This window comes from Epinephelus fuscoguttatus, linkage group LG7, assembly GCF_011397635.1.
Source record: "Epinephelus fuscoguttatus linkage group LG7, E.fuscoguttatus.final_Chr_v1".
Taxonomy (NCBI): domain Eukaryota; kingdom Metazoa; phylum Chordata; class Actinopteri; order Perciformes; family Serranidae; genus Epinephelus; species Epinephelus fuscoguttatus.
In genome coordinates, this window is record NC_064758.1 from 40,095,006 (window position 1) to 40,113,315 (window position 18,310).

Genomic DNA, 18,310 nt, shown 5'->3' on the forward strand with positions numbered 1-18,310 from the left:
AAGCCTCTTGTGTGGTTGTACTGTTTTAATTTCCATCCAGTTTGGCCTTTTGGAAACCACTATTGACAATATCCCTTGAAATTGACAAAAGAAATAGTTCAGGCTGAGTAGTAGAAAACTTACTGTCCTTGTTTGATCACTAGTATGTGAACAATGCCTAATGTCTTGTGTAACAAATAAAATGAATTAAACTATGAATGAAATGATAGAAAAATAAAAAGCACATGGCAAACCTGGAAAGACCCTCGTCTTGTTTTGTGTCTCCTCTAAGATGCAGTGACAACACCCAGCTTTGCTTTGAGGGAGGATTATCTTTACATACATACATTAATATTTTATATACACTTTCACTAAAAAAATACAACTTACAGAATGATACAGTTTTAATAATTACAAAGATCTGCTTAATAATCATGAGGAATACTTTGTCTTTGAAGTCGAGAACAGAGTTGGTGTGCAGGACATTTTGGAGCGAGCGCAAACTGCTGCAGCACAAATGGACATTTTGTGGTTGCCATGCGAACAGGAGAACATAGCGTCTCTGTCATAGATACACAACACAGAGCCTGAATCCAAGTCAAATTCACTGACAGGGGAACAACAGCATCGTTGAGTCTGTCACTCTATCTGTCCAACCATACTTCCTCATCACTGTTTAACATGCAGCTTTCCCTCTTTTGTACCCACACCTGTGCTCCACCACTCCTTACAGAATGTTAGACAATGTGTCATTTTAGCCTCATGGAGTCCTGCTTCCTGCTCATCCTTTGTCCAATAACCGTGTCGTAATAATCGCTGTGACCTGAGCTGTGCAGCAGAGAGGCGACAAGGTGGAGCAGACTGGAGCTAGAATTACACATGATCCACCACGTAGCTCTCGTATGGATGACCCAGTAGTCTCTCTATGTCTGCCTTGGGCACCACCCAACACTTCCCCATGTGGCGTTTCTGCACTGTGTCTTTCAGCGTCTTGTCCTGCAAGGTGACCGGCATGTGCTCCGACCCCCACCTCAGGATGCCCCTGGCTGAGACCGCCTCATTGTGAGCGCCTCCATCCAGATAATCCTTCACCGCTGTTACAGTCATGTCAGTGTGCTGGAACTGGCCTGTGGGCAGATAAAAGACAGCAGAGGTGGAAAGTAACTAAGTGCTTTTACCAAGTTAAGTAACTAATTACAAAATTGAGGTACTTCAATGTTATGCTACGTCTGCCTCACTACATTTCAGAGGGAAATACTGTTTATTTACATTTATTTGAAAGCTATAGTTTCTAGTTACTTACAGTAAAGTTTACTTTTTAAGATTTTGCATATAAAATCTATCATATCTTTATAAATACAACACATTGTTTAAAGGCATACTTCACAAAGTGATCATTTGTAAATCAATTTTTCACCCCGTGTTGTGCTGAATTTGTGATGAAAACTTAAGTCCTTTTTGCACAGAGATCCAGCGAAGAAGACCCTTCTTTACACCACCTTTGCTTTTTTCTACAGAACCAAACAATGCCGACATAATACTGTCCCAGTTTGTGTTTTTAGATAGTGTGCCCATCACGCAAAAAAGGCGATCCAAATCTGATCGAGCAACCTTGGGGCATGCTGGTGTGTCATCTCGCAACCCACAGGACTCGAAGGATGTGCCGTAAGGACCCTGGTGCCAGACACCACGGGCCATCCCCAGACTTCCTGTGTCCATACCTTGACATGTCAGAGCTATGTCCAAACTGTAGAGGCCCCACCGTGGATGGGCAGTACGTCTGGGGTATTGGCACGTCCCACAGATGCTCAGTCAGATTGGGAAGTGGGGAATTAGGAGGCCAGGTCGATGCCTTGAGCTCTTTGTCATGTTCCTCAGGCCATTCCTGAGCAGTTTTTGTGGTGTGGCATGGCACATTGTCCTGCTGGGGGGCCACTGCCATTGGGGAGTGCTGTTGCCATGAGGGGGTTTGCTTGGTCTGCAACAGTGTTTGGGTGGGTGGAGTGCGTCAAGTAACATTCACATGAATGCCAGGACCCAAGGTTTCCCAGCAGAACATTGCATTAACAAGATGATCAGTGCTATTCACTTTACCTGTTAATGGTTTAAATGTTTTGGCTGATCGGTGTATAACGTATGTGTCGGTAACGCTTTAGTTTATTTCAGTCATTTTCCAGCTTATAATATACTGGTAGATAGACAGTATATAAACATTTATGATTTTTTAGTATGAAAAAACAAACAAAAACAAAACAGGACCGAAAAAGTGTCGGCTGAAGCCTTAGCATGTAACACCTACCCTTTGAACATTCATTGTTTTTGTCAGCTCCCTTTAAATTATACAGAGCTAAGTATATAAACATTATATAGGCGTATTGTCTGCTCAAATATCCCAAACACATTTTATGTACATTTTGGTGTTCAGTTTTATATTTTTTAATCACTTTTAATCAATTGTGTTTAAATTTTTTTTTCAATCTATGATGCGTATTACACACTTTGGCATAACATGACAATAACATGTACCGTCCCTTCTATATGGCAGATGATCTTGTCCTCTGCTCGGAGGGTAAGGAGCTCCCGGACGTTATTGTCTCTCAATTTTCCGGCTATTTTCAGTTGCTGTTCTTCCTCTTTGAGTTAGCTGCTAACTGCTGCTAGCTCCTTTTGTAAATTTCAGGGCAGTAGGTCGCAGACATAACATGTCATCAAAACGCCACACCCGTCCTGTCCTGCAGGCTCACACTTTTTACACAGACGTCAATTTGGCGCTGTTACTACCTCTACAAGACAACTCTGTCCCTCCGTTCCATGTTCATACCTTTTATAGAGAAGGGCGAGGCGCCATAACGCAACATTCCTGTCTTGAACAGGCAGTGTTTTGGGGATTTTGTTTTCTCGCATGCCTCCATGATGAACGAAGAATCCAAAAACTGAATAAAATTTTGGATGAACTGAAGTTTAGAGGGGGCCACATTTAACAACAGCAAAACTGCATCAAAACCTCTGTTTATAAACTCTCACACAACCCGTGCAGCGTAACCCAAGTCTGATTTATCCAGCTGAACACTCAGTGCTTCCCCAACACATGCATGCACGACCTCTGTCAGAGTCTGTAAACGGATGTCTTGATATAGTAGGACAGTGAGTGATGTGTACTTACCCAGCAGGCCCTGGGTCGAGGCAGACAGCCCCCGTCCGTCTGTGATGTAGAAACCCAGGTGAGCCATCTGCAGGTAGCTGGGGTGTTTATAGTGGTGGAACAGAACCAGGAAGCGCACATCCTTGGCCAGCTCGATCCAGCAGCTCCGATGGTTGTCCATAGTGACCGTAACGCCCTGCCTCATCACCGATCCCTGCTGGTTGATGGGAAGCATATCCCGCCCTTCCCCTTCCACCACTACGGCGTCCAGTGAGAGGGTGATCATGATGTCACCAGAGCTGCCCGTGGGTAAGGAAATAGTGAGCCGGTCGAAGTAGGTTCGGGAGCGCTCTTCTACACCGTGCTTGGAGGGAGCACCCATCAGGTGGCCGTCAACGATGATCCCTTGAGGAGGAAGGGACAGTTTTAGTGATTAGTCAACACTGACTGTGTGCATGTATATTTCTGCACTTATCTGAAATGATACATGTTATTTCCGAGCGTACCTCTCCCTGGGTCCTCTAACAGTCTGAGAACATCATTAGCTCTGCCGTCTACTGTGAAACAAAGGTTCTGATGCAGTTTCGGCAGCTGGACCACAAAATGAGGATCTCCATCAACTACAACAGAAAACACTGAGCATGAATACAACATGAGTACAGAAAATATTCAAAATAAATCTGATGGTGTAACTAAAAGAGTCATTCCACGGAAACTGTTCAGATTGGACTTTGGAATTTTAGGATTTTGTGAGAATGTCAGAACTGCAGCTGAACTTTTTTGCAAGCTCGGGCACTACGTTTCTGAAGTTTATCCATTATATCAAGATATCTGTAAGGGGAAGGAAAGTTTCAAAGTTATATGGCCCAAATTCTCTCTGTGGTCACAGCTAACACCACACTTAGCATGCAGCTAAATTTAGAAAATCATGTTTTATACAAATACATATTGAAAATTTAATCTTAAAAATGTCTTCCGAATGTTTTTTTGAGTGATGGGGTGGATATGCTTTGTTTGACAGAGATGGTTTTGAAAGAAAAACACCAAAAAATGTTCTAAAAGAAAATGTAAACTCAACAGCATTAATTTTTCCCTTTTTAAACTTTTAAATGATGTAATTTCCTCTTAGTGATGTCACTTAAAGAAACAGTACAGTATTTTGGTGCAGAAATACATCAGTGTGACGAGGTGGAACATGACGCTTATGGACACACATAAATCATGCTATTTTAATAAAAATATGCTCTTTTTTATTTGATTAACATATTTCCCAGGAAGAGGGAAGCAGTAATGCTCCCAAAACAAAAAAAAGTCTAACATTTTTCTTCAATATTTATTGCGTGTTACTTCACATGAATGTGAGAAATAGTCAGAACAAACATAAGAAAATAACTACAATTTAACAGAGGACAGTTAAAAAGAGAACAATTGTAATTATATTCATCAATTTTATTCTCCATTAAAGGTCCATAGTGTCGCATTTTGGGAATATGTTGGCAGAAATAAGTATGTTTTCTTTAGTGTATAATCACCTGAAAATAACAATTGTAGTGTTTTCGTTATTGTAGAATGAGCCGCTATTATCTACATAGGGAGGGGGTTCTCGTTCATGGAGATCGCCATGTTCACTGCCATATTTCTACAGTAGCTCAGAACGGACAAACACTGTCAGAAAACACTGATTTGTAATGTAAAACTGCTTTACTCAGTGTTTTCAGTGATTTAAATCACCTAGTCTGTCTATTCTGGAGACAAAGAGAGCTCTGTGGATAATTCGGCTCCTGGTAAAAACCTCCTGAACGTCTGGATCAGAAAATAGCACATTAAAGCCCCTACAAGGAACTTAAATGTTGAGGTGATTTTGGCGACTCTGTGGACAAAAGCGGTAGTGTTTTGCCGGAATGAAGCCTACATTTCCCATGAGCTCTAACGCGTATTGTCATAAAGACACTTACCTGGCTCGCGCATGTGTTTGTTTTGGGGATGAATGAAACAACAAGACGGGAAAACTTTGCCCCCGCTTCTATCGGGGATCCCAGCTCACCTCTGCTGCGCCCCAGCTCCACCTCTCCGGTGTAAGCGCCACTGCCACCGGGGTAAACGCAGCGGTCGGCTGGTAAGGCTGAAGGCCTGTTTGGCGAGCATTTTCACGGCTTCTTGGACTGAGTATGGAGCGGTGCCTCGCCTCTTTATTTCCCGGCACTCGCTGGACCCTGTCGACGCCTGGCTGGTACCTGTTGTCGGCCCAGATGAGGTGTTCCAGCCCCGCGGCCCCTGCTCTCCTCGTCCCCGCTGGCGCAGGGTGAATCTGCGCAACCTGCGGCCTCTGTGTGTGGCTCCCCAGACAGCTAACGCCGTAGACCTGCCGGCTCCTGCCAGGATTGGGCTGGCAAATGTTAGATCTCTAGAAAACAAAACGTTTATCCTGAAGGATTTCCTGACTTCCTGAGGATTGGATTTTCTCTGTGTGACTGAGACGTGGCTGACTGTTGGTGAGTCCAGTGCTTTCACAGAACTTTTACCCGATGATTGCTGCTATTTTAACTCCCCACGGACGTCGGGTCGAGGAGGAGGAATAGCGACTATTTATAAATGTAAGCAGCTAGGCAAGATGACGTGTGCCGTCTGAGTGCCGTAAATCGTTTCGTCCTGGAAGCGACCTGGGGCAGACCCGGAGACAGTTTCCTAAAGGTATGGATATACACTATATAGAAATAGCTTATCTTCTCACCGATGGTCTCATTTGCTGTTGTAGGTCACGCACAGACATCAACAGAAATGAGAGACTTTTGCATATCCAGTTAAAAGTTCCTTGTAGCGGCTTTAAGTATCAGAGGAAATAGGGAAGCATACATTTGCAGGTGCTGGGCAAACAGGCTGTTTGGGACATGCCAAACATGGCAGGAGAAGACCTCTGTGGATACTTCAGCTCCTGAACAATGAACACTGAAGGAAATCTAACCTGGAGAAGTTTCAGCTGGCTGCAGTCTGCAACCCTTGCAGCTAGATGCCACTAAATCCTCCTAAATGTTACACACTGAAGCCATAACGTTGGGGACCCAAGCTTTGCAGTTTACATGGAATGACTCAGAAACATATAGTGTAGGTTCTTGACCTGATGAGGAGAAGATCCGGATGGTGCTCAGTCTGGACGCAGAACCATCTGAAAGCACAAGACAACTAAAGGACAGTCCTCCTCACACCCCAGCACTGAAACCAGTGTTAGTGTCTCTACAGTAAATTACATATTACGTCAAACATCCAGCTGCAAATAACACCCATGAAATACTCACCCAATGACCCTGTGTCTGGAGTATCATCCCCTAAAAACAAGTCACAAAAACATATCTGACATGAAATTTTTAAGGCCCGAAAAGCAGCTACGGACAGAATCACCTCTAATGAGAATTTGAAACTTACAGGCATCATAGTTGAGATCGTAGTCGTAGTCATAGGTTGCATCGTAGTCTGGGGAAATGGAGGCAAGCAGTGAGAACTGAAGTTCAGGACATGCTCTGCTGCTCAGGATGATACACATTAACAGTGATGGGATACTCACCTTTCACAAGGTCGATATCTGTAAGAGATAATAAAGACAGATTCAGTTCCTATGCTGTCATGTAGCTGATTATCATGGTGTATGATAATTAAACAGCTGACAGAGTACTTGATTACATTTGAGTTCATTTGATCTATCACTGCAGTGTGAAGAGAAAATTCAGTTTCACCTTTTCTCTGAATGAAAGTGGAGACATCTGGTGGAGAGATGAAGAACATTCAATTAGGACACAGTCATTCTCAACACTCATCCTGTAACTTGACTGATGACTGCACATTAGACTCAACACACACATCAGAGTGTCACTTACCCAGAAGCCCTGCTGCTTCCCACAGTCGTGGCCCATCTGTTACACCAGGCATGGGAGCAAAGGTGGCCGACACAAAGGTGGCGACGCTCAGGTCTGTGTTGTTGTCGTCCACGGTTGGAGCCGGTGCCGGGGTGGGAGAGGTGAGCAGCTCGGGCAGAGCTGTGGTGCGTTCTGGCACATCTGGAGCAGATGTGGTAGTTTTCTCTGCCTCTGTGGAGGGGACTGTCACTTTGACAGGAGGGAGGGGCGTCCTCGCTGTGCTGGGCTGTGGGGTGAGGGGTTTCCCGGGCAGAGGAGCAGGGTCGGTTCTGACTGAGCTGAGCGGAGGTGTGGTGAATGTTAACACTGTGGTGGTGGGTGAGGGAGCGGTTGTTTTCAAGGCGCTGGGCTGGGGGGTGGAGACTTTTCCAGGTGCAGGAGGTGGTGCTGTTTTTAGAGCGTTAAGCACAGAGGTGGGGATCTTACCAGCAGCAGGAGGAGGAGGCGAAGGAGGAGGGGGGGAGGCAATTTTGGATTCATTCTGGGAAGGAGTGGGCTTTTTACCGGAGAATGGAGCCGGGGCGGTTTTGACGGAGGTGGGACTTGTTGTTGTTGTGGTTTTCTTGGATGGTGAAACTGTTTTCACTGTGGAAGTTGAGATTTTTTTTGTTTGCTTTGGAGGTGGCTGAGGAGGGTCTGGCTTTGCTTTGTTAGGCCTGGAATTAGATGGTATGCCGGGCTTCTTTGCAGCGCCAGCAGCTGATATTTTGGTGGTGGCGGTAGTCGTTGCGGTCGTGGTTATAGTGGCCGCGGTGGTGGGTTTTACAGTGGTTGGATTCTGAGCTGCTTCATCTGCGTCTGGCTTGACTACAACTAAAGAAGTGACTGGTGTTACAAAGTTGTATTTGAGCGACAGGTTGGTGGCCTTTTCTGTCAGTAGCCTTTGAGTTGCAGGGTCAGAGGCGTTCAGTTTGGCCAGCAGCAGCTCTTTGATGGTGGAATACGCCCAGAGACGGTGCACAAAGCTGGAGATTCCTTCCAAGCTTCCTGAACAGTCTAGTAAATCTGCACTCCCGTTCCCCTTTGCCTGTGAAATCAACACATCGTTCTCTAGTTTGACACGTTGCTTTGAATCAGTGGCAGACATCAACACCTTTAAATCTTTGACCCCTGGTTTGACCCTCCCAGCCACCACTAGCTCGGAGCCTTGGAAGTAGTTCGGGAACAGGGAGCGCGTGATGTCAAACGCCTGATCGTCCAGGTACGACAGCTGGATGTCTGATAGCAAAGGGCTGGCGACTTCGTCATAGAAGCCCTTCAGTTGCAAGGCTGCGTCTGCATCCTCGTACACCATCCTAGCGATGCCACGGTTATCCAGAGCCAGGCGTTTCAGGAGGAGGAAGTCTGCGTCGTCTCCGAAGGCAAGGCCGAACAGAGAGGCGGAGCCCAAAGCTTTCTTGGCATTGACAAGGATGGTGTCACCGGCTGTCACTCCGATGGTTGCCTCTCCATCGGTTAGGAAAATTACCAGAGGGACACGACGGGATGAGAGGTGGTTGGAGGAGGCAGAGGAAGGGTTGACGAGCTGGGCAGCTGAGAGAAGAGCTGCGTTGATATTGGTCCCTGATACAGAAGAGATTATCAGAGTTGAAGGAAGAGAACAAACAAAAGAAAAAACAGTTGGACACAAATGATCAGTAATACGAAAGCTCAAACACTTTTCAACTCACATCCTTCCGCAATAATCCTCTTCACAAACTCCTTGGCGTCTCGCACATTCTGCCGAGTCGCCCGCACTGTTCGTCCTTTCTTCCAGGTGTGAACTTTGTCTGAGAAGGTGATGATATTGAAGTGGTCTCCCTCTCTAAGGTCTCCGAGAATGGTGCCCATGGCCTGCTTGGTCTACTGACAGAAAGTGTTAAATCACTGACAGAAACTCGACATGATATTTGCAGAATAATGTTGTATTTTACGCATCTTCACATCCATGAGGTTTGTCCACTTTACCTGTTTAATCTTAGTGCCTATCATTGAGCCGCTGACGTCAATGACAAATATAACATCCTTAGGAACTACAGGAAGTCCTCTGGGTGCAAAATAATGCACAAAGTAGCCGTCATACACCTGAGAGAGGGTGGAAATAAAAAGGGGGAGACCACAAACCATATTCACGTATTGTGACAACATGAACACCTGTGTGTGTTTGCCAAGCCAGACATGGACAGACGCTCCTGACCTGGACTTCACCCATGAGGTCTCTGAGGTCCACATCATACTGAATGATGAAGTCTGCGTTCAGACCTTTGGGGGAGATGCTGTTCTGCTGCTGCAGAGTGGGACTGTAGCGAACTTGAGCACAGCAGGTGCTCCGCTCAACATGAGTGGAGGGAGGAGCCTCTGCATCACCTGTAGGAAAGTAGAACATGGTTAAATCCTGTAGTAGTTTTCAGAACATTTACATTAGAGGAATAGTTTGACAATTTGGGAAATATGCTTATTTGCTTTCCTGCTAAAGTTAGATGAGAAGCAATCTCAGAACACATCTGCTACTGTTCTGATGACAATTTAGTCTCTGGGGGCGACAGCCAGTATTTAAGGGATTTGGGTGAAGCCAGGGAATATCCGTGCCAAGGTTTCCTCTACCTGTGCACCAGTCATTGTTTACAGTCCAAATAGCAGCTTGAGACGCAGTAAAATGAGGTGTTTTAGGTCCAGACAACAATTAGGCTAATTTCTATAAACATATATCTGCATATGAATGAATAAATAAATAAATAAAGAAGCTAATATAAAGGAAAATCACCATCAGACGATAGCCGATGGGTTCCAAGACTGCATTTTGGCAAGTGTATTCCCCCTCTTTTGCTCTCCACATGGACTTTTTACTCGCTTGCAACCAAAGCCAGCTCAGATAGATAGATAGATAGATAGATAGATAGATAGAGAGATAGTGTGGGATCATTTTGAGAAGGTGAAGGACGAACCCAAGGTGATATGTAAACTCATCTTCATTGGTCGACCACAAACATGACGTATCATCTGAAACATGGAAGTAGCTACATGCCCATTAGCCCACAGCGTCATTAACAGGCGGCTCGCTCAGTGTGTGTCGTGCACTTGGAGATAAAATATAGGCCTATATTAATGAAGGTTCATTAGTACGGTTTTGTATTTCTCTGTAATGTAGCACAGTGTTAACAATGTTACTGATACTATTCTTTCTCACACCTTCAACTCAAACCACCAAAATATATCATTTAATCATCAAATTAATATCGTAAACATGTGGGCGACTAGACGACTAATGGTGCCTGTCCATAGGCAGCCCCCTCACCTTGACATCTCTCTGTCTATGCATGTGTGTGTATCTCAGGCCTGTGTGTATATGACAACGGAGTGGAAACAATCACATTTCCCCTCAGGGATTAATAAAGTATATCTTCTTCTTCTAAAGCTTTAAAATAACAAGATAATGGGGAACTTTTATTGCGAATAATTTATAGGAAATGAAACGTGTTTACTCCTTATAGCTGTTAAGCGAAGACAACCAGCTGCAGTCTGCAGCTTCAGAATGACTGTACTAACACTCATGGAAAAAATGAATACGCTTTTTCCCCCAAAATGTCAAACTATTCCTTCAAATGCAAACATTAGTAGACAGACTGTAATTTATTTTACAGTCACTGATTCAACCAGGAAGTCTCTTGAGACTGCTGCTCCTAACACCTGATAGTAGGTGTGAGGCAGTGTGTCTGTACTTTACTCTCATCCCAGTCAAAATATTTGTTGACAGGTAATAGCTCAGTTTTTACCCTGAGCAGTGTTGGAGAGCAGTCGGCTCGTCTTGAGAGGAAAGGCTTTGATGAAACTGAGGCCCGTCCGCTCCATTATGGTGACATCTAACGTGAGGTTGTGCACAAGCTGTCCTGGCCTCAGACCCAAACTGAGCTCGTAGCGGCCAAGTCGACGAGGCAGCAGCTCCTCATAGGACAGGGAGAAGGACATCCGAGCTCCTGACGGCACGCTCACTGCCACACGAAACTTCTCAATCTCCCTCTCTCTGGAACACCAGGAAAGAAAGCTCACAATGTTGGATTGGATTACAGTCTCTTTTTGAAAGGTGTTAGAAAACATACAGCATGACACTGCAGGAAGTGACATTCACTTTTTTATTTCAAAGTAAAGAAAAAAACAAACTTGGGACTGACTTGGTGGCAACGAGTCCGGCTGTTTTCCCTTGCTTCTTAGCAGCGTCGTAAATTTTCCTGGCAGCAGCTCTTTCCTTCACCTGGGCCACATACACCTTGCCGTTGGAGGTGCTGATGGGATGGAGGAAATAGGAAGAAGAAACAGCTCTCTGTGTGACTCACAGTAGCCAGATTATATTTCAGTCAGAAACACGCCCGGCCTGCATTGAGTCCCTGAGCATGATTTACTTTATTTCGCTCCTTGTGTTTCCAGAGCGATCACAGAGCCGCTTCACAAATGTGCATCATGTTTGTTTACTAATGGAGTTCATAGCATGCGAAGGAGGAGGTGGGGTCATAAACAGGGCGAGTGGAAAAGAGTAATTTCCCTCTAAAAACAGCATTAATGAAGAGAGATCCTGAGCGCCGGTGACGCTCCGAGGGAGTGCCGCTGTGTGCTACACCCGGCAAAATCCCAACTAAAACCACTGCTCAAAAGCAGTATCCAATTCACACAGTGCACTTCCTAGACTTTGGTGACCGCTGATGTCACGTGACGAGGTGCTAAATTAAGGTCAAGTCCTTTGAACAAATATATCCAAAGAGAAAAAACATCAAGGACTAACTAAAATAAACCCGCAGGCTTGAAGCGGGTCTTGTTTGAGAAACAGAGCAGAATGGCGAGAGTGGAAAATGGAGGTGCTTGTATTTATATGTGTGGCTGGCTGAGGGGGTAAAGGAACGGCTGTACATCAGTGACCTGCACACAGAACACAGACGTCTTAGTTTTAGACACACGGCTAACGCAATAATTTTTTCCCTCTGGTATTTGTTGATGTGCAGACGGCTGTATGGGCTCTGAGTGTGAAAATATGTGTAACTGTGTGTGTGTGTGTGAAAGTGAAGGATTATGGTTGTAAAAAATAACTCTACACGCTACAGACTCACACATACTTAGAAAATCTACATCCACCTCCATGCAGGGAAGCATACATACAGTAGATGTCGGCGTGTGTGTGTGTGAAGTGTATCTAAACTGGCAGGCTGCCTCGGTAAACTGTGCGGGGGAGAAAAGGGGGACTGGGCAAACTCCTGTCATTTTCTCTATTAACTTTCTGACTTCCATTTACAAAGCCTGGTATTCATCTGCCCTCAGGTTCCCCCTCCTCCTGACCTGCTTCCGCTCCCAAATCCAGCTCCAGGTTTGGTGTTTGGCCTGCGATGTTGACTTATTTGTTTTGTTTATATTTAGCATTTTTTGAAGGAGAGCGGTCAGCAAACCCTCTTAGTAATCAAATTAAGCATCTCTCCTCCGGACCGGAATTCTAGTCCCTTACATAATTCCTCAGAAGTTTTATTTCTGGACTCTGCCCATTAGAGAACATTGCTTTTATTTATTTCAACTTCTCACCATGTTGCAGGTAAATATTACTCTTACAGGCAAGAAGAAATATCTCTCTATCAGTGCCTCTGATTCTGTAGGTGTGGATAAAAAGTCCCCATTTGCTGTGAGGAATTATCATCCAAAACCATAGACTGTATAAAGTAAGTAAGGTAGCCACCGTCATGTCACACACTGGTTTGTGGACTCCCATTTTGAAGCCTCAAGTCTGGCATATCGGCAGACGCCATCTTGGGTTTTTGGAGCCAGATGCACCTAGGCACCTTTTACCTTTACAGAGCAACTGCTGTAGTATAAAGAGGAGAAGGTCCCCATAAGCAGGTGGATGGATCAAACAAACCCTGGACTTTCACACAGGAGACCGCAGTTTGTGTCCCATGTGAAACCAGAAGTTAATTATTTTAATAACAACATAGTGTCCTGGTGTTTATGTAACAAGGTCAATTATACAGCAGTGATATGTGTAACACAGTCAAATGAAGTATTATAATTACACAAAATTTGTTTCAGTTGTTATTACCTGACACGCATAGCCCTCCATAGTCAATATGTGGAACGTTTGATACTCAGTTTCTGTATTGGATGTATCATATAGCCCCAATAAGTAGTATTACCACAAGGACTAAGGCTGAATAGCCATCATCAAAATATTATCTATTAATGGCACCTTTGTCTATTTATCTATGTATCCACTAAAACCATTTTTTAATGGATACATAACACCAGCACATTGGAACTGTACATTGGTCTCTTTTGTTCTGAGAGATTACAAGTTAACAAAATGGAAAGACAGATGCTCAAATAGACCCTTTTACTGTTAATAAACAGTGTGACAGTGTTTTTTGGTGGGCGGGGCTTAGCTGGAGGCAAAACTATTCTCCACAGACATTAGCCAGAGCTAGCTAGCAAGTTCTTCTGGCTTGTTTTAGTGGTGCGTTCAGAAATTCTCATTCTGAGTGTCGGAGTGCACTCTGGCTCAAACTGACCGTTTGGAGCACTGTCAGAATGTACCATTCGGTTATCCAGAGCGTCGCACTCTCAGAGTGGCTGAGCGCACTCTGGACACTCTGTCTGTGGAGACGGAGCAGCAGAGCGTTGAGCGGAGTGAATGTGTGACTAACTTAACTGTTTGTTACTTTATATAGAAATATAATGCTCCGTTTCTTCGTCCAACAGCCTCTCATTTTAGTGTAGAGAGTCAGACTGAATATATGAACGGACCATGTCAGGTCACTCACTCTCCGGGACTGCGAGTGTTAGTTGAATAAGTAAACACTGACCAACGGGACCAGACTGGCCGACCCGTATGCTCTCACTCAGTGGATGGATGATGTCACAGGAAGCCAATCTTACAAATACGGCACTTGTTTGTTTTGCTATGGAAGCTAACGTTAGCTAAAGCGCTAAAAAGTTAGCGTTCCAGAGAAATCCAATATTCCTCTTAATCCCTCCCCAGTTTCTGATGAGGTGGACATGATAACCCTTAATACACATAACGTTATTCATCCCTACAACAGGAAATACTTTTTCCCTAACCTGATATGAAGTGTGCGCTGCACATGTGAGGATTTTTGATGATGGCCTCCGTCCAGTCCTTTGGTCTTATCACATTTAACCATCTTTGTTTTTGTTGACGGGCAGTGGCGGCTGGTTTTGAGCCATGACTCCTTCTATTCTGGCTCCCAATAAGACTCCTATGTAGCCTACAGCCCTGTGGGGGAGAGGCTGGTTTTGCCTCCAGCTAACAAACTGACATCATCATGACATCTGACCTATACACCACTGAACAAATACAGGAAGTAGTGATGTAGAAACGCTGTATACTGTAGGTGACAGAGACAGTGGAGAAAACATGGATCTGACTTACATGGTGAAGTTGGAGATGAAAGCAGAGGAGGGCAGGTCCACCTCAAAGGCAGCCTCTTTGGTGATGGGGAGCTGGTTCCATACTGAACTCTGGATGGTTGTGACAGCATAACGGGACACCACCGAACACCTCACATGGTAGTCTGTCACCTTCAGCTAGTGACATCACAAACACACATAAATCATATCAGAGGTTCGAGGGGAAGCACTGAAGTTAAGGATTTAGCGTTATCACATAGGAGTGTTATACTGGGAAGGGCAAGACACATTATGATCCACTGCATGGAGGAAAGCTGGTCTTAGCGGCTGATATACCCTTCTTACACACTATAACAGACGACCATGGATGCTGACTCAAACTCACCGTCCCGCCCTGACGAGAAGAGAAAACAACCTCACACATAACTTTCCCTTTTTCCTCCCATATCTTGGTTTGCCCCGCATCGCTCTGACGAGTCAACGAAACAACACAAAGCGGTTCCCTGCATGGTGCCTCTGTCCTCCCCCTGTTTACTCGGGTAACGCCGGCGCCTGCTGAGACCAATCTGGTCAGTCAGTGCTGGCCACATTACTGCAGGATGAGGGCGACAGGCAGGAGGAAGAGAGCCACATCAGCCCTCCAGCTCACTGGTATTTAGGAAGGCTGTGGTTTGTGCTATATAAACTGATGCACTGTATGTTTTCAGGAGACGGCTTTACAGTTAACGCTGAAGCAAACTGAGAGGAAACCACAGTGGAGCTCCTGAGCTGCTGATGGTTGTTTCACCGTCTCTGTGAAGCTTCGTCTGCAGGTCACTGTGTATCAGTGGAGCAAAGTAAAAGTACTTTTACCTAAGTACTGTAACTTGAGTTCAGTTTTGAGTTACTTTGATTCGATTTTATGATACTTTCAGAGAGATTTTAAGATTTTAAATTAAACAAAACATAAAAGGAGCTTGCAAAGATGAAATCAGTGGCTGGTCTAGTTTGGCCCCACAGTCGTGTCTCATGAATTGTTAATGAGACTTTTCGTCTCTTAACTTTTCAGATAGTTTTATTTACAGTAAATAACATTTTGGATCCCAAAGAGATCAAATGAAATAAAAAAAATTAGAGAAAAGTCGAATACTTTAATTGAAATCAGTGTTTTCTTTTCTGTTGCGTTTTCAGTAGCGATCCTGGACTCTGGGGGCAAGAAGCCAATTGAGGCCTTGACGGTGATGGTTACACCTGATATTGTATGTTTGACAGTTACAGGTACCTAGCTAATTACCCTAACTAATGTTATTCAGCTAGAAGGGGTCTGACTTAAGACCCAGACACACCAAACCAGCTTCAAAGATCTAATGGCAATGACGGCAGACTGTTGTGTCGCCTCATGTCGCCTGTATCTCAGCCAAAAAATTGCACTTGAACACACTTAAATGACTACAGACACCAGCCAACTACCACGCAAGTTCTGCACCTGCGTGACAGGAAATAACTCCACAGCAGCAGGCGGTGGTAGTTTGTATTCATCATTCCTAAAGGGAAACCAGAAGACTGGCAGGATGGAATCAAGATGCTAGTTAGCCAGTTAGCACATCAACAACACAACCAGAAAGAAATAAGTTGTATTTACTGCAAGCTAGCGAACAATAAAAGAAAAAAAACAAACAAAATAAAACCCCCAAGTATTTATACTTAATACAAAAAGTATGTTTTGAGCTCACTTCCTATTGAACTAAGCTGTTTGTTTACTTTCCTCACTTCTGTTTCTCTTCTCATGGGCTGAGCAGAACCACCAGTCAGAGTCATTTCATTCCCTGATGGGCTGCGCTATCTTAATCACACCATTACAGGAGCATTAGGAGCAGTACACATACCGTGATTTTTTGCACAGGTACACTCAAAAGCCAGAGTGACATTGTCGCGGCTGTTTGTTTCTGAGCGCCATTTATCAGGGTGCAACGGCTGCGCCATGACGTAAACAGCGATCAACTCGTGACAAGAAACAACCAATCACAGCCGGCAGCTATCTTTTTCCGTCTTCCATAAATATCGTTAAATAAAATCTGTCCCACGGACGATTTCTTTGGTGTAATACACACTTACAAAACAACACCTGGAAGAAAATCAGCTCCGCACTCAGGATTTCTGGTAAGTAGGCTATGATACGGTGCTGGTTATGGTCGCTTAGGACAGACGCAATTTGCCTCCACATATTGAAAGCTGGCACAGAGTAGCACCTGGCGCCCAACCTCGCGTTTTCCAGGTGGTTTAAGACATGGCATGTGTGTGGCCCCTTTAAGTTTATAGTTGCCATTGCAAAATGTGACAATATGAGTGACCAATTTGGGAGTGGGGGCAGGTGGGGGGCAAACATTCACCTGGTTTGTCTCTCCTGACGGCACGCCCCTGGCATTCATAGATAAAATAAATGTTAAACAGAAGCTTAGAAATTGAGACTCTTATATTTTGTGGCACGAGGAGTTCAAATCCTACCTTAACATTTAATGTAACAGTAGCTGCACAAACTTACCACTGGTTTCGTTGGTTTGCTTTGACGTCTTGCTCTCTGAAAAACAAACAAGACACACAGGTCAATCAGTGGTAGTTTTGTAAAATGTGCTTTTAAAACAGAAGTCAATGGCACATTGTTATGATATGATGCATGATGCCGTTTATCTGCACCATCATTTGTTCAAGATGCCCCCCTTTTTTTGAAGAAATGGTCACAATCTTCCTATGTGAGGGCTGGGTCAGGACTTTGTGTCAAAATAGTCTGAATCAAAGCCATTCATGAATGGAGGGGAAGTGGAACTGGAAATAAATGCTTTCACTGTACACAGGGCCAGCGAGGGCTGCATGCTTCGCTCTCAAATGTTAATTCTGAACACAAGTCATTGCTGTGTCAATACATTACCACATACCTTGCTCATTGCTGGGGATTTAACATAAACAAATATGTTTAAGAGTGGAAAGCCTTTACGGGGAAACATAAAAATCAGATAGAAAACAGGAATATATGATATGTTCTGCACAAGTAAGCCACAGTGTTGGTTGTATCCGAGCTGCTATGCACTTCTAAATTATCAAGGTTTGATCACTAACATTTTGAAGATAGTTCAAATATTTCTAATGAAGGTGCATCTGTCATTTAATACAAAATAAAGTTGTGTGTTGCCCTGCTTTGATTCAGCCTGCTTTGTAGTCACCAATAACTTAAAAAGTGTAAATAAAAGACATACCTGTAGAAGGATATTTGCTCCCAGCTTTGCTTCATATTCCCTCGATAATCCGTCTTGCACATAAAAAGTGAAGAAGACTAGAATGCACTGTATCTTGAAGTTCATCATGTCCACGGTCATTCAGGTTTTCAAGATGAAGTGTTCTCACGTTGGACTGAGGCAGCTCGTGCAGCAGGACGCTGTGCACATACCTCACATTTTACACTGCTTATTTTCTGCGCGGGGCAGTCTGAGCCCTCCCTCAGCTCAGCCCGGCTCACTTTAAACTGCAGCGATAAAAATAAAAGGTGCTGTGATAAGAGTTAAACATCCGTCAGGTGTTGCGGTGAAGAAAAGAAAAAAAAGATGGAGGAGAAGCGTGAAGTAGAGTCAGAAAGTTGCGTGAGTCCCGCTGGGTGTGAAGGAAGCAGCTCTCTGCTCCTGTTCGTGCATACTGGAAATTTCGCGGACTGCTGCCACCGAGGTGCACCGAGAAATGAGGGATTATTAACCCCTGCCCGGCCACCAAAACACCTCCTCCTCCTCCTCCTCCTCTCTGCAGGAATGCTCCTGAAAAACGCAACGACTTTTATTTCTTAAAATTACTTCCAAATGCGAGTGAGAGCCTTTTCCCCCCACACAGACCCTTTATTATTATTGGCTGCAGGGAACACGTTGTTAAATTTAACTTGAGCTTC

General features: G+C 44.4%; 1 protein-coding gene across 1 annotated transcript; it reads right to left on the reverse strand.

Annotated features, from left to right (window-relative positions):
* Window positions 1-7: 7 nt before the first annotated feature.
* Window positions 8-18,259, reverse strand: itih6 (inter-alpha-trypsin inhibitor heavy chain family member 6). Its single transcript, XM_049581345.1, has 17 exons — window positions 17,634-18,259; window positions 16,925-16,960; window positions 14,426-14,580; window positions 11,178-11,288; window positions 10,782-11,029; window positions 9,206-9,375; window positions 8,977-9,093; window positions 8,700-8,871; window positions 6,991-8,592; window positions 6,850-6,876; window positions 6,681-6,698; window positions 6,542-6,589; window positions 6,415-6,444; window positions 6,237-6,284; window positions 3,628-3,741; window positions 3,143-3,526; window positions 8-1,106 (listed from the first exon to the last, which is right to left on the reverse strand). The coding sequence occupies exons 1-17, from the start codon at window positions 17,751-17,753 to the stop codon at window positions 853-855; spliced, it is 3,654 nt and encodes a 1,217-aa protein (XP_049437302.1). The 5' UTR covers window positions 17,754-18,259; the 3' UTR covers window positions 8-852.
* Between the last annotated feature and the right edge of the window lie 51 nt (window positions 18,260-18,310).

Bases quoted from the DNA above. Each gene is read 5' to 3' on its own strand.
- itih6 (XM_049581345.1), bottom strand. From the start codon at position 17,753: ATGACCGTGGACATGATGAACTTCAAGATACAGTGCATTCTAGTCTTC. The intron at 16,961-17,633 runs GTATGTCTTTTA...TTTGTTTTTCAG, and splicing joins GAGCAAATATCCTTCTACAG to AGAGCAAGACGTCAAAGCAA. The intron at 14,581-16,924 runs GTAAGTTTGTGC...TGATGTCACTAG, and splicing joins GCAAACCAACGAAACCAGTG to CTGAAGGTGACAGACTACCA.